Source organism: Vombatus ursinus, unplaced genomic scaffold (genome assembly GCF_900497805.2).
Source record: "Vombatus ursinus unplaced genomic scaffold, bare-nosed wombat genome assembly UNPS02014770.1, whole genome shotgun sequence".
Classification (NCBI taxonomy): Eukaryota; Metazoa; Chordata; class Mammalia; order Diprotodontia; family Vombatidae; genus Vombatus; species Vombatus ursinus.
Genome location: NW_020954548.1, coordinates 34,666,993 through 34,682,683, shown reverse-complemented (window position 1 = coordinate 34,682,683; position 15,691 = coordinate 34,666,993). Strand labels below are relative to the sequence as shown.

General features: G+C 38.0%; 1 protein-coding gene across 2 annotated transcripts in view; it reads right to left on the bottom strand.

The window, feature by feature from the left end:
* IFT140 (intraflagellar transport 140) overlaps positions 1-15,691 on the bottom strand; it is a 176,913-nt gene that overhangs the window by 127,344 nt on the left and 33,878 nt on the right. For both annotated transcript variants that reach the window (XM_027862737.1, XM_027862738.1), the window contains exons 7-11: positions 15,538-15,629; positions 14,837-14,943; positions 7,820-7,968; positions 3,671-3,874; positions 3,205-3,277 (exon numbers count right to left, since the gene is read on the bottom strand). In XM_027862737.1, the coding sequence (XP_027718538.1) occupies positions 3,205-3,277; positions 3,671-3,874; positions 7,820-7,968; positions 14,837-14,943; positions 15,538-15,629 (625 nt within the window). The remainder of the gene's footprint in view (positions 1-3,204; positions 3,278-3,670; positions 3,875-7,819; positions 7,969-14,836; positions 14,944-15,537; positions 15,630-15,691) is intronic.

The following is a 15,691-nucleotide window of genomic DNA, read 5'->3' as shown; positions in this document are numbered from 1 at the left end:
GGCTGAGTCTAATAAGATGAAACTTAAAAGGGAGTAAAAGTCAAGTTGTACATTTGGGTAAAAAAAAAATCAACTGCACAAGGACAGGGTCTAACTTGACATCACCACATAAAACAAACAGATCTGAGGGTTCTGAAAGACTGTAAGTTCAATGTGAATCAGGCACTGTGGCAGCAGAATCCAGATGAAATTATTTCACTATAATCATAGATGAGACTATAGCAATATCAAAAGTTCTCTTTCACTTTGTGTCTATTGGTTGTCCTCCTTCCACTTTCATCTACAAACACTCTTGGGACTATCTGGCTTAGCCGAGCCTCATGTCAAGCTCTTTGCAATCTTATTTCCCCTTCCACTGCTTTACGCAGTTTTATGAGGTGAAAACACCCACAATTTTCCATCATGTTCTTCCATGTTTCACAAATGAGCATATACTCTAAACTACTGTTGCCCTTGGTTGCCAAATGACTCTGCTTGGCAAAGGGGGTTCTCAGATCTTTTGGCCTTTTTGTTGTGGGTTTAACCCAAGAAATGGTAACGATAAGAATCAATGTCTTGACTTTTGTCCACTCTTTGTTATACAAAATCAACAGCTTTGTCTTCATTGACAGAGAACTTCTGTTTTCTTCTCATCTGATGCTTCATTCCAACTTGGCATAGACTTTTACCTTTACGCTCACCTGTTGATATTCTGACTGCTCACAGACACTGATTCTGAACTGACTGCTTTGCCTATAACCAGTTGTTTTCTGTCAGTTAAGATATAGTCAGGTTTACTTTTTAAATGTCATTTGGTTTTCACCACATCCAATATCTTTCAACTTTCTTCTTGAAGAATGTATTAATTAAAACAAATATAAGGTTCCATCTCACACCCAACAGACTGGCAAAGATGACAAAAGATGAAAATGGTTGTTCTTGGAGGGGCCACAGGAAGACAAGAATGTTACTGCACTGTTGGAGGTGCTATGAATTGGTCCAATCATTCTGAAAAAAATTTGAAACTACACACTAAGAGTCACTAAACTGTGCATACCCTTTGACCCAGCCATAAGAATAATAGATATATACTCCCAAAAAGGTAGTAAATTGAGAGATAGGACTGATATGTACAAAAATATTTATAGCATCATTTTTTACTGTAGCAAAATGAATTGGAAATCAAGTAGGTATCCATCAATTGGAGAACAGCTGAGGCAAATGAATGGAACAGGATATTTTTGTTCCATAAGAAATAAAGAATATGACAAATTCAGAAAAATCTGGCAAGACTTGAATTGATTTAGGGTGAAATGAGAAGACCAGGAGAACAATTTACATGGTGACCACAACAACAAAAAGGAAAACAACTTTGAAAGACTACGGATTTCTGATCAGTACAGTAATCAATCATGATTTCAGAAGACAAATGATAACACATAACAGTGACCTCTTAGGAAAAAATGTCATGGACTAGTGGTACAGAATAAGACATGAATTTCCAGAAACACCTAGTGGGCTGAATTTTTTGTTTAATTATACTTTAACAAATCCACAAATGTTAATTAAATGCCTACTATGTGCCAGGTACTATGCTAGTCTCTAGAGATACAAAAATAAAAGCAAAGAATACTCGCTTTCAAAGAGCTTATTGCCTAGCTGGAGGAAGACAGCATATACACAGGGAATGGGGACAGGGACTGGACCTGTGATCTCATTGTTACAGGGCACTCCTAGACAAGGAAACTCCTCATAGCAATGCAAGTCAGCACCTTCGGTTGTTGCCTACAGTTGCTTTGAGCCCTGGGAGATTGAGTGACTTCTCTAGGGTCAGAAGTGGGACCTGAAGCCAGGTCTTCTTGGTTCTAAGATTTGCCCTCTATCCACTACATCAAATTGCTTCTCAACCTGTACATATATAGGTATACACATAATAGATATGTTTTTATGTATGGCAAGGAAGCACGAGGACACCCCTACTTCCTGTTCTCTTAGCTCCATCCTCTTCAACTCCAATGCACACCCATGCCCAATTCCAACCTAATCCAACTCTTTTCTTGTGTCCTTTGGAATTGCCACACAATTGTGAACAAATTTCCCTTCATTTTGTATCTCTTTCTCTTATACTCCTTCCATTTACTAGCCCTCAATGAGAACGAGCTCTGCTGTGATAGTGCTCCATCCCTGGCCATTCTTTCCAGCAAAAGCTGTACCTTCCCTCACCTCTCCCTTAACTCCCTTCCCACACTATTGGTACCTGAGGAGTCAGAATATCTCCACCACCATTTCTAGAACCTCCCATCACCGACTTTACCCTCCTTTCTCAAGGAGTTTAGCACCTGGCTTACCTTAGCCTTTTACTAGAAGACCTCAATATCCATACTGATGTTTTCATAAACTCTCTAAACTCTCCATTCTCCAGTCTTAAATCCCCAAATTTATTCCTTCATTCCACCTCAGCCACATATAGGGATGTTTACACCCTGGATTACCCACAAGTGTTCTACTTCCTCAACCAAAAACGGACATTCCTGTACATGACCATAGCTTTCTATCACTTAATCTCTCACTATGCCATCCCTCCTAAACCTATTACTTGCCCTAGCTCTAATCCCTCTACCACTCAGAACTTTTTCTGGGTTTAACCCTGGCTAGCTTCACTTTCTTCATTTCAAATCTTGACCACAGAGTTAGCCAATTCAACTTCTCACTGTCACATACTCTTGTCGCCTCACTCCCTTGCCCTATCACTGCTGATTCCTTGGCAAACCTGGATTACTATCACCATCTGCCTCCTCCACTCAATCACATGCTGCTGAATGAAATTAGAAGAAATCAAATAACCATTTTGACTGGGTATGTTATAACTTCATGTTATCCAACTTCAACCAGCCCCTTCTTGCAGCAAGGCAATGTTTTCTCCTCCCTGATTCCGTCTCAGTCTTCACAAAAATTATTCCAAACCTTCTTTTTCTTTTTAAACCTTTGTCTCCTCCAGTCCACCTTAGCTAAGAACTTTGCTTTACTCTACTAAGAAAATTTAGGTCATTTGATGTGAACTTTTCCTCTCCCCCTTTCAAGATAACTTGAAACCCCTGACATCATCCCCTGTTTTCTTCTCTTATTAGAGATCATCTTGCAAAGATGCACCCATTTGAACTTTGTCAGAAAGGTAAAATAATTAGGTTGGAACTTGATTCATTTTTGAAAAGAGGTGGACTTTACCTGCGTTTCGTAATGAGGCTCCAGAGGGCTCAAAGATAGCAACCTGCTTCCCATTCCAGACTGCAACAGCATCCTGAAAAGAATAAGAATAATTAAGGGAAAAATTTTTTAAGTGATGTTCTGCTCTTATATTGGAAACTTTTTTCTCTGTATGTTTTATTTAGTAATTCCTTCCCATTCTTTGTCTTCATACTTGTGTATACTCTGAGAGCAGACACTAAGCCTGTATTTACATTACTCAAAATAAGCCCCATATTTTTAATATTATTTTCAGTGTAGAGGTGATAGATCAGGTGTGCATCCATGAAAAGATGCTAACTGAGATGCAGGAAGAGCATGAGAGATCCCAAGAGTAGAGTCAAGGATGGCCATCTGTCATTCTTAGAGAGACTCATACTCCAACTGGGAATCTATTCTAAACTGAATGTGTTCCATTTAATTGAAGATGAAGAGTCACTCTTACTACCTTGGTGGCAAAAGCCCCACTGATGTGCATCTCTGTGCGCAGGCTGTATGTCATTCCCGTGAAGAAGAAGGTCACGTTCAACAGATTTGGTGACACCTGAACCACTGCCACCTGCTGGTGGAAGTGCGACGACATAGCCTGCTCGCTGAGGATGACCACAGAGCTGATGCTATTCACTGCCAAAAGGTTCTTCCTGGAGCCCCACTGCATTCAAATAGTGAAAGAGAAACATGAGGAATTTGAAAAAGAATAGAGAGATACTAAGGGGAACATGCTTGATGACTAACATCTATAGTCAATAAATAATTTTCTAGGGATTAGAAAAATTAGATTTGCTGACTGACATTTACTCCAAACTTAGGACAACCAAGCAGGAAAAGTGTTTCTTGATTTGAAGGCACAAATGTGGAAGCAGCTGAGAAAAAACATAAGTAGTGATGAAGGGATTTCTTTGACTTCAATACATGGACAGACATTCATAAAGGAAATAAGCATTTATTAAGTGTTTACTGTGTGCCGGGCACTGTTCTAGACACTTTACTAATCTGAGCTCATTTGATCCTCATAAAAACTCTAGGACGTATGTGCTATTATTATCCCCATTTTTACAGTAGAGGAGACTGAAGCAAACACAGATGAAGTGACTTGTCCAAGGTCACACAGCTAGTGAGGGACAAAGCAAGACTGAACTTAGGTCTTACTGACTCCAAGCCCAGCACTCTCTTCACTGCACCATTTAATTGCCTCTAAAAATGAGAGGGGTCATTACTATAAAAATTATCACTCTCAATATAATGTATAACAATATAACATCCAACGTCTCCACCAATGTAGCAACAGAGATTACAAAGAATTTAGACTTAGCATCACCAGGACTCTTTTGAGTTTATGGTCAGCAGAAATTGAAAAGTGATTATCTCTAAGCCCAACTACTGTACCAGAATAAGGTAAGCTTTTATGTATAAGTAAACAAAATTATTTCACAAGAAATCCCTTTAATTTATAACTGCTATTATACTACCCCCGTATCAGCTTACGTACAAGTTATACAGTGCACATTTGTGATTCTAGGAAAGCAGCCACATGGTAGACAAATGACTAGGCAAGCTATATATTCTTTAAAAAAATCTTTAAAATGTCTCTTAAAATTTAGATTGATAACACTGCAGACATACAAAGATGTAGCTGAGTTCTCAACCAATAAAATTATATCTCTGATGTATAACATTCCAATTTTGTAAAGAAACTATATTGTTGATGAAAAGTTCCTTTGTCTAGTCTCCTAAAAAATATGGTCAGAAATGCCTATAATAATGCTAAGCACAAGCTTAGATGAATGCTTGAGTTCTGCTTTATAAAAATGTCATAAATAATGGTACTGATATATACATGTAACAGCTGAATGGGTTGTGATTTGTTGTTTTGATTTCTTTAGCTTTTTAAGGAACTTAACTCATATGGTTGCCTCTTCAAATCAGAACTAAATATTTTCTTTTGTATTTAAAAGTACACAAATTTATTCTTAACCTTTTTTGTGTCCTGTATAGAAGTATGGCAAAGTCTCCAGATCACTTCTCAGAAAAATGTCTTTAAATGCATAAATAAAATTCACAAACTTACAAAGGAAAGCAATCGTGCTGAAATTCAATTGTCAGAATTTATGTTAAGAACACTTAATTTAAGATCACCACCATCGACTGTCTAACAGAATGTGCTCCAAACAATGGCTAGGGTTCAAATAGAAATTTGGGAAATTTAGTTTCAATCATAGGAATTCAAGTGCCTAATGGACACCTCGACAGTATCAAATTATTTTCCCTGTTGTCAGTCATTCATGTGATAGGATCTTTTCATATACCTTTGACTCACAATCCATGGGCAACATAATATTTCATTAATATAACAGAAGATGAAGTCAGATCAAGAGGTTAAAAAAATGGGAATGAATGTGTACAAATTTGTGTTACTTGTAATATGATATAATTTTAAACCTCTGGCTTAAGTGCTTTCCAGTTTTAAAGGACAAAAAACACCTTGAGGGCCACTGATTTTTAAAATTTCTTTTTTCAGAAGTGAATTAGTCTCTTGTTATGATTTAATGGTTTATCAAGAACCATTTGAGGGGCAGCTAGGTGTCGCAGTGGATAGAGCACCGGCCCTGAAGTCAGGAGGACCTGAGTTCAAATAAAGCCTCAGACCAAACACTTGACACCAGCTGTGTGACCCTGGGCAAGTCACTTAACCCCATTTGCCTAAAAAAAAAATAAAAATAAAAAAAAAAGAACCATTTGACATAAAATCTTTCCTCTGTTACATAGTTGCACAGGCTTGAAGGAAAAGAGACTACTTACTCACTTTATCCTTGTTATTTACCAGCTTCCAGAATACTTTCCTTCCTTCCTCAATTAGTTTAGTGCCTCTCTCCAACTCCTACCTTTATGCTAGGGGACTTCAACATATACTCTGATATTCCCTAAAACACCTTAACTTCTCAGTTTCCCAATAAACTCATTTTTCTATGACCAATTATTTCTCCATTCCACCTTAACTACACACCCAGATGGTCATACCATTGATCTGGTCATGTTCTACTTCCATGTTTATAGAATATGGAATTCCTTGTATCTGATCATAACCTATTGTCACTCCAACTCTCTTTTTGCCTTAAAACCCGATTCTTCATCCTCACTATGATCTCCAGTCTCTCCCTCCCTAAGTTCTTTCCTAGCCCATCACCCCTGCACTGGCTATGTTCTTCTCCCTTTTCCATCTTAACCAGCTGATGAACCAGTTCAATTCTACACTATACTCTTGAGTTCCTTGAACCTTTCTCCTACTGTCAATCTTACCCTGCCAAGTCCCAGACTAGGATTAGTCCCATTACTTGCTGCCTTTGTTTCTATTCACGAGCTGTTCAATGAAGCTAGAGAAAAATCACAAAACTGTGTTGACTGTGTCCACTACAAGTTTATGTCACATAATCTCAACTGGACCCTGACTATGGCAAGGCAATCCTTTTCCATCTCCCTAATCGATTTACTATCCCATTTACCATAGTAACTTTTCCAAACCTTTGCATCTCTCCTAAAACACCCCAGGGCTCTGCCTTACCCCACACCTCCCCAGTTCAGAACTCGGCCTCATATTTGACTGAAAAAATTAAGGTTATTTACCAAGAGCTACTTCTCCCCTCCTCCCAATCTTACATTACTCAGGTGCCTTCTACCATTATCTCCTCCATCCCTCCTGTCTCACATGAAGGCGTAGTCTTTCTCCTTCCTATATAGTGGTGTCATTTTGGTCCTCTTTGACAACGAAAGTCAACAGCCAACACCTACTCACCTCCATTTACTTTGTGATCCCGTGACACTGACCTTCTTGCTGTTCTTTGTATAAGAAATGCCACCTTCCACCTGTGCATTTTCAATGCCTTTGCCCCTTGCCTAAAATTCTCTCCCTCCTTGTTTCTACCTCTTGCCCACCTTGGCTTCCTCAAGTCTCAGCTAAAATCCCACCTTCTCCAAGAAGTCTTTCCAAGTTTCTCTTAATACTAGTATCTTCTGTCTGAAATTATCTCCAATTTATCCTGTATGTATCTTGTATAAACATAGTTATTTGCATGTTGTCTCCCCATTAGATGGAGAGCTCCTTGAGAACAGGGATTGTGCTTTGCCTTTCTTTGTACCTCCTGTGCTTGGCACAAAGTAGGTGCTTAATAAACGTTTGTTGACTTGACAATTGGCATCACCATCATGGCCCAGCTTGTAACCTGATCAATCTAGGTTTTGCATTTTCATTTAAATCGGCAAACAATTTCCAGAGTTGAGCAGTTACCTTACTCTATTAGTATCTAGGAAAGCAGAAAATTGTGTTTTGATAATTTTTTTGGAGGGAAGGAGGTAGGAGGTTGGAAGGACATGGAACATAGACATGCAGACACACATATAGAGACATTGAAAGGAAGAGCTGTCACCAATAAGGCTACATTCTTGTTAGTTAAAAAATTTACAGAATAATTTGTATAGGAATTATTAGCTGTGAAATTAAAATTTAATTTATCTTCAAGGAATTATGTTTTTCAACTGGATAGCCTGAAAAGAGATATCCTTTATCTCAAATATGTAGATTGAAAATAGGCATTTCAGTAACCTTTATCTGAGTAATATTCCCTTCCAGCTCAGTTGGGGTTTGCAGAGTCCACTTGTCCTTGCCTTCAAGAACTTGAGAGTTCTGGTGGCCCACTGGTACTTTCTTCCACATAGCGACTTGCCCTTGATTAGTACCTGCTGCCAGAAGACCTAGGGTTAAAAAAAATAAGCACAAGGAAAAAATAAACAAGAAGATGACCTGAAGTAGGAATCAAGAAGGCTTGGGTTTTTATCATTGATCCCGTGAGGTAGTTGCAAAGATGACACACCATTGTCAGCTATCATTAGCAGTCCTTACTTTGCCACCAGCTTGTTTTGTGACCCTAAGCAAGTCATCTCCTCTCTTTGGGCTTCAGTTTTCTGATCTATGAAATGAGGAGTTTGGAGCAGATTATCTTGAATATTTCTTCTAATTCTAAATTTCTGTGGTTCTAGAACTCTAAGATGACAACTCATTGTTTCAGTAAATGGTATTTTTATAAAAAGTTTTGGTTACCTGCCAAAGGATTAAATATTTTCTTAGTGAAAAATGTAGTAAAATTAGAAAGGGTATTGGCAAGAGAGCTAATAATTAGAACCATAACATCTCAGAACAAGAATGAACTTAAGAGATCATCTAATTTCTTTCTTTTTCTTTTTTGCTTTTTGATAAGGCAATTGGGGTTAAGCGACTTGCCCAGGGTCACACAGCTAGTATATATCCAGTGTCTGAGGTTGGATTTGAACTCAGATCCTCCTAACTCTAGGGTCAGTGTTCTATCCACTGCGCCACCTAGCTGTCCCTATCATCTAATTTCTTGATGTTATTCATGAAGCCCAGAAAGTGGACATGACTTGTTAAAGTCATAGAACTTGAAGACTAAACCCCAGATGATCTGATTCTTAGTCTGGAGTTCATTTAATATTGCTATATGTACTGAAGTTTTATATAAAATTTTTTAAATAGTTTTTTTATTTTTTCTCCAATTACATGTAAAAACAATTTTTAACATTTGTGTTTTTTTAAGTTTTGAGTCCCAAATTCTATCCCTTCGTCCATTCCTTCCCCTCCTCCTTGACATGGGAAGCAATCTGATATAGGTTATACATGTACAATCATGGCAAACATATTTCCGTATTAGTAATTTTGTGGGAGAAAATAAGAAAGAAAGAAAAAAGAGAGATAGAGAGGGAGGGAGGATATACTTCAATCTGTATTCAGAATCCATCTGTTCTTTCTTTTGAGGTGGGCAGCATTTTTACTGAGAATAGCTAAGTTATTCACAGCTGTTGTTCATATAATACTACTGTTACTGCATAAAATGTTCTGGTTCTGCTCAGTTCACAATGTTCATGTAAATGTTCATATAAATCTTTCCAGGTTTTTCTGAAATTATCCTTTTCATCATTTCTTATAGCACAATAGTATTCTATTACATTCATATACCACAACTTGTTCAGCCTTTCCCCAATTGATGGGATTTCCCACTCTTAGCACCATATAAAGAGCTGCTATAGATATTTTTGCACAAATAAGTCCTTTCCCCTTTTTTAAAAATCTCTTTGGGAGACAGACTTAGGAGTGACATTGCTGGATGAAGGGGTATGCAGTTTTATAGCTTTTTTTGGCATAGTTCCAAATTGCTCCCTAGAATGGTTAGGTCAGTGTCCCAGTTTTCCTGAATCCCCTCCAACATTTATCATTTTCTTTTTTGTCACATTAGCCAATCTAATAGATGTGAAATGGTACCTCAGAGTTGTTTTAATTTGCATTTTTCTAATTAATAGTGATTTAGAGCATTTTTTCATATGACTATAGATAGCTTTGATTTCTTTGTCTGAAAGCTACCTGTTCATATTCTTTGACCATTTATCAATTGGGAAATGACTTGTATTCTTATAAATTTGACTCTCTTCTATATATTTGAAAAATGAGGCCTTTATCAAAGACACTTGCTATTAAAATTTTTTTTTCAGTTTTCTGCTTTCCTTCTAATTTTGGTTGCATTAGTTTTGTTTGTACAAAACTCTTTTTAATTTAATATAATCAAAATTGTCCATTTTACATTTTGTAATGCTCTCTGTCTCTTGTTTGGTCCTAAATTCTTCCCTTATCCATAGATCTAACAGGTAAAATATTCCATACTCCCCTAATTTACTTGTGGTATCACCCTTTATGTCTAAATCATGTACCCACTTTAGCTATATCTTGGTATACAGTGTGAGATGTTGGTCTATACCTGGTTTCTTTTTATTTTTTTAAATTTTTATTTGGTATTTTATTTTTTCCCCAGTTACACGTAAAAAACTATTTTCTTTTGGCTTTTTGGCAAGGCACTTGACGGGTCACATAGCAGGGTCACAGTGTCAAGTGTCTCAGGCTAGATTTGAATTAAGGTCTTCCTGTCTCCAAGGTTGCAGCTCTATCCACTGAGCCACCTAGCTGTCCCTAAAAAACTGTTTTTAACATTAGTTTTTAAAACTTGGAGTTCAAAATTCCCTCCCTTCTTCCCTCTCCACCAGCTCAGGCAAGTTCTTGCTTTTACTTCACCACCTTGACTCTGCCCCCATAACCTAGTCTCTGCCATACTGTTTTCCAGTTTTCCCAGCAGTTTTTGTCAAATAGTGAGTTTTTGTCCCAAAAGGTTGGTTCTTTGGGTTTATCAAACACTAAATTATTATAATTATTCATTACAATGTATTGTGTATCAAATCTATTCCATTGATCCACTACTCTATTTCTTAGCCAATATCAGATTGTTTTGATGATTACCACTTTATAAAACAGTCTGAGATCTGGTATGGGTAGGCCATCTTCCTTCACAATTTTTTTCATTGATTCCCTTGATATCTTGACATTTTGTTCTTTCAGATGAATTTTGTTATGATCTTTTCTAGCTCTATGAAATAATTTTTTAGTAGTTTGATTGGTATGGCATTGAATAAGTAAATTAGTTTCATATAATATTTTGAAAGCCTCTTCTAAAGTGGCTCAATTTTGACAGCATGACACCTATGTGCCAATCCCACTTTTTACTCTTTGGAGTTAAATGGAAAAATATTTCTATTAAGTTTTTTTAGTCCTTGAGCTTCTGAGGACATTCTCTACTTATGGGCAACTAAGATACAAACAAAAATTTGAGAAACTTAACACATGTCTGCATTATTACACATAATACAGAGCATTTCAAAAGTCTAAGGGGAAGTTTAAGCTTTAACAAACATTACATTGAATGTTGCATATAAACACCAAATATTTATATGCTATACTATACTTAGTACAGATTATACTCCAATAAAAAATCTATAAAGAACCAGCAATTGGTCAGCGAATTAGTAGATTTTTTTCCTGTTCTAGCAATACTATTCTCAATAGAATGGTTAATTTAACTGTCCTCCAAAACAGCTCTTAAGAATAGCAACTTCTGGGGGCAGAGCCAAGATGGCAGAGTAAAAGCAGTGACTTGCTTAAGCTCTCCCCCAAACTCCTCCAAATACCTATAAAAAATGGCTCTAAACAAATTCTAAAGCATCAGAACCCACAAAAAGACAGAGTGAAACAAATTTCCAGCCAAAAACAGCCTGGATGGTTGATCAGAAAGGTATATCATGCTGGGCTGGGAGAGGAGTGCAGTTCGGCGTGGGCGCGCAGGCCGCAGCAAACCTGGAGCAGGCCTCAGAGGACTGAATCGCGGGCAGTCGTGGCGGTTTCCAGCCTTCTCAACCCACGAACACCAAAGACAACTTGGAAGGTCAGTGGGAAAAGTCTGTGACTAGGGTGAGAGAAAAACTAGGTCTCAGCCGCAAGTACTGAGTACGGGCCGCGGCTGCCTCCTGAGCTTCTGGCCCACAGACTGAGGGGGAATCTAGTGGCTGATCAGAGGGGGATTGCAGGGATCTCTCTGATGAGGCAGGAATCTCTTGCTTTGCCCATGCTTGGATCTGGGTCACAGTTCTGGGTGGCGGTCCTGGGACGAGAAAGAGCGCTGGTGTGGTGGAGCTTGCAGTGGCTGTGGTAAGGAAACCCTCCTCACAGTTCCAAGACAGAAAACAGTGCTCATAGACCAGAGCACAGGCCTGGAAAGGAGCAAACACCTCGCCCTTGATCATAGCACCTTGGAAGAACTGAAAATTCACAGGTGCCTAGAAGTATCTCTGAAAACAGCTGCACAAAACCCCTGAAGCTTGGGACAATACATTCTCCACACTGGAAACAGACTCCTACCTTAACAAAGAGTTTATAACTCAAGTAATTGGCCAAGATCATGAGCAAGCAGTGCAAAAAGAGTCAGACTATATTATCTTACTTTGGTGACAAAGAAAATCAAAACACACAACCAGAAGAAGACAAGGAAGCCAAAGCTCCTACATCCAAAGCCTCCAAGAAAAATATGAATTTTTTCCAGGCCATGGAAGGGCTCAAAAAGGATTTTGAGAAGTAAGACAAGTAGAGGAAAAATTGAAAGTGATGCTAAAGGAGACCCAAAAAAATACTGAAGAAAATAACACCTTAAAAAATAGCCTAGGGGCAGCTAGGTGGCGCAGTGGATAGAGCACCGGCTCTGAAGTCAGGAAGACCTGAGTTCAAATCTGGCCTCAGACCAAACACTTGACACGTACTAGCTGTGTGACCTTGGGCAAGTCACTTAACCCTGACTGCCTCACTTAAAAAAAAAAATAGCCTAATCCAAATGGCAAAAGTGGTCCAAAAAGTCAATGAGGAGAAGAATGCCTTAAAAAGCAAAATTGGCCAAATGGAAAAAGAAATCCAAAAGCTTACTGAAGAAAATACTTCCTTAAAAATTAGAGTGGAGAAATTGGAATATAGGTACAATTTAAGAAATCAAAGCACTGTAACACTAATCAAAAGGAATGAAAAAATAGAAGAGAATGTGAAATATCTCATTGGAAAAACAACTGACCTGGAAAATAGATCCAGGAGAGAGAACTTAAAAATTATTGGACTATCTGAAAGCCATGATCAAAAAAAAGAGCCTAGACATAATCTTTCAAGAAATTATCAAGGAAAACTGCCCTGATATTTTAGAACCAGAGGGCAAAATAGAAGTGGAAAGAACACACCTATCACCTCCTGAAAGAGATCCCCAAAGGAAAACTCCTAGGAATATTGTAGCCAAATTCCAGAATCCCCAGGTCAAGGAGAAGATATTGCAAGCAGCCAGAAGGAAACAATTCAAGTATTGTGGAAAAACAACCAGGATAATACAAGATTTAGCAGCTTCTACATTGAGGGTCCGGAGGGCATGGAGTATGATATTCCGGAGGGCAAAGGGGATAGGACTACAACCTAGAATCACCTACCCAGCAAAACTGAGTATAATCCTTCAGGGTAAAAAATGATCATTCAATGAAATAGAGGACTTTCAAGCATTCCTGTGGAAAAGACCAGAGCTGAATAGAAAATTTGACCTTCAAATACAAGACTCAAGTGAAACATGGAACAGCTAAACAGGAAAGAGAAATCATAAGAGACTTATTAAGGTTGAACTGTTTACATTCCTGCATGGAAAGATGATATTTGTAACTCATGAGTCCTTTGTCAGTATTAGGGTAGTGGGAGGGAAAAAAATTATATGTATGTATAGATAGATAGAGGGCACAGGGGGAGCTGAGGATGAAGGGGTGATACCTGGAAAATAAAATTTAGGGGTCAGAGAGGATTCTACTGGGAGAAGGAGAAGGTGAGAAGTAGAAGGAGGTAAAATATCTCACATGAAACAGACTACAGTGGAGGGGAAATGGGGGAAGGTGAGAGGGAATGAGTGAATCTTCTTCTCACAGGACTTGGCTTAAGGCGTGAATAACATACACAGTGGGGTATGGAAATCTATCTTACCCTACAGGAAAATAAGTGGGAAAGGGGACAAGAGAGCAGGGGGTCGATAGAGGGGAGGGCAGATTGGGGGAGGGGATAATCAAAAGCAAACACTTCTGAGGAGGGACAGGGTCAAAAGAGAGAACAGAATAAATGGGGGTATGATAGGATGAAGGGAAATATACTTAATTTTTCACAACAGGACTACTATGGAAGCATTTTGCATAACTACACATCTATAACCTGTATCAAGATGCTTGCCTTTTCAATGAGGGTGGGTGGGGAGGGAGGGAGAAAATTTGTAACCCAAAGTTTTAAAAACACGTTAACAATAAAAAATAAAAAAAATTAAAAAAAGAATAGTAACTTCTTAAGAATAGCAACAAAGTATTTAAAAAAGAAACCAATTATTGGCCTTTAGAACAGTAGCACAAAAATAATCAGAATTTACTAAAGTTAAGTTCAACAAGTACTATTTTGTCGACCAAAGAGCTGATAATGAAGATTGTGGCCATCATAAATTAAAAAGCCAAATCATTTGAGGAAAAAAGTGCCAGTATAATTCAATATTGTCAAAATTAAAAAACAAACCTGGCAGAGCTGGCACTTTACCAGCCAGGAAGCTTTATGAACCAGTATTTCTGATATCTTTCTATGTGAATCTTTAATAGTATCCCCCTAAGATTAATCAGTAGAGCTAGGGTGTATTACAGATCATAGAATCGTTAGAAGACTGTTATTTGGGAGAGAAAAGTATCTCATAGGGATTTTAACAAACAAAAGTAGCTCTACCAATTATTTGTGATACTCTGGGCAAGTCATTTAATCTCTCTGGGCCTCAGTTTTCTCATTTGTAAAATGAGGGCATTGATCTAAATTACCTCTAATGTCTACATATAAATCTATGATTTACCAAGGTGTAGATCACCTCTCTTTCCTTTTAAAGAAGGGTAGCAATAACAGTGGAATCACATGTTACAGTACAAGTTAAATTTTTGTTAACCAGAGTTTTTGACAAAGCCCATTCTCTGACATGCTGGATCCCAAGACTTTTACTGTACTTTCCTGAGTCTGGGTGGACTTTAGCTATGTGATCAACTTTAACTATGTTGGATACTCCTTGAAAATCTCCAGGTTTTCACTATGATTATAATACATAAGGATAAGTCAATTAGTCTCTCTAGGAAAAGTAAAACTTCTCACCTTTAGCCTTGCAGTAAGAGACACAGTTTATGTTTACCCCTGTCTCAAAACCAAACTTCTCCTCTGGACTAAGCACATAATTCTCTCCTCGTTCCAAGTCCCACAGCCTAAGAGTGTCAAAAAGAAACAATTAATGGAATTAAGCTTGTCTTGTTAATGACAGAGTCCACAACTCTAGACTGCTCAACCTCACCACCAGCTGTCTGGTGGAGGGCTTCACCTCAGGCCTGTTCTCCTGACTGGGAAGTCCCTCTCCATGATCGCCATTTCTTTAAGGGCCCCAGCCATACTGCTCTCTTCGCCGCCAGTCACACACATCCTCCAGACTGATGGCTATACTCCCCACCAGCCCTTCCTTCTCTCCATCCTCATTCCTGTTCCCCTTTATATTTTGTCTTCCTGTATTAAAATGCAGGTTCCTTGAAAGTCAGATCCTTCTTGGTTTTGTGTATTTATAGTCTCAGCACATAGCACAGCACTGGGCATATAGTCAGTGACTAATAAATGCTTTATCTGTCTATCTCAAAGAATTCTCCTTCAGTTTTGTTGGGTTGGTTTTATATCAATGAACTCACAGGGAAAATCTTCAAATTAAGAGAAAAAAATATACTTTTGTTATTATTTTATATTTATAAAGAAAGTAAACAAGAATAAAAAGAATGTTCACTGAAGGAATATTCACCAAAAGATGAAGGCCTTACCTGAGGACTGTTTCCCCAATTGCTGTAATGAGCAGACTACCTTCAATCAAAATGATGTCTGCAGAGTGACCTGTTTTTCCACTTAATTTGACCTGTATACAGAATCAACAATGAGCAGGAAACACATTACTCATAAATAAAAGTAGCTAATTTA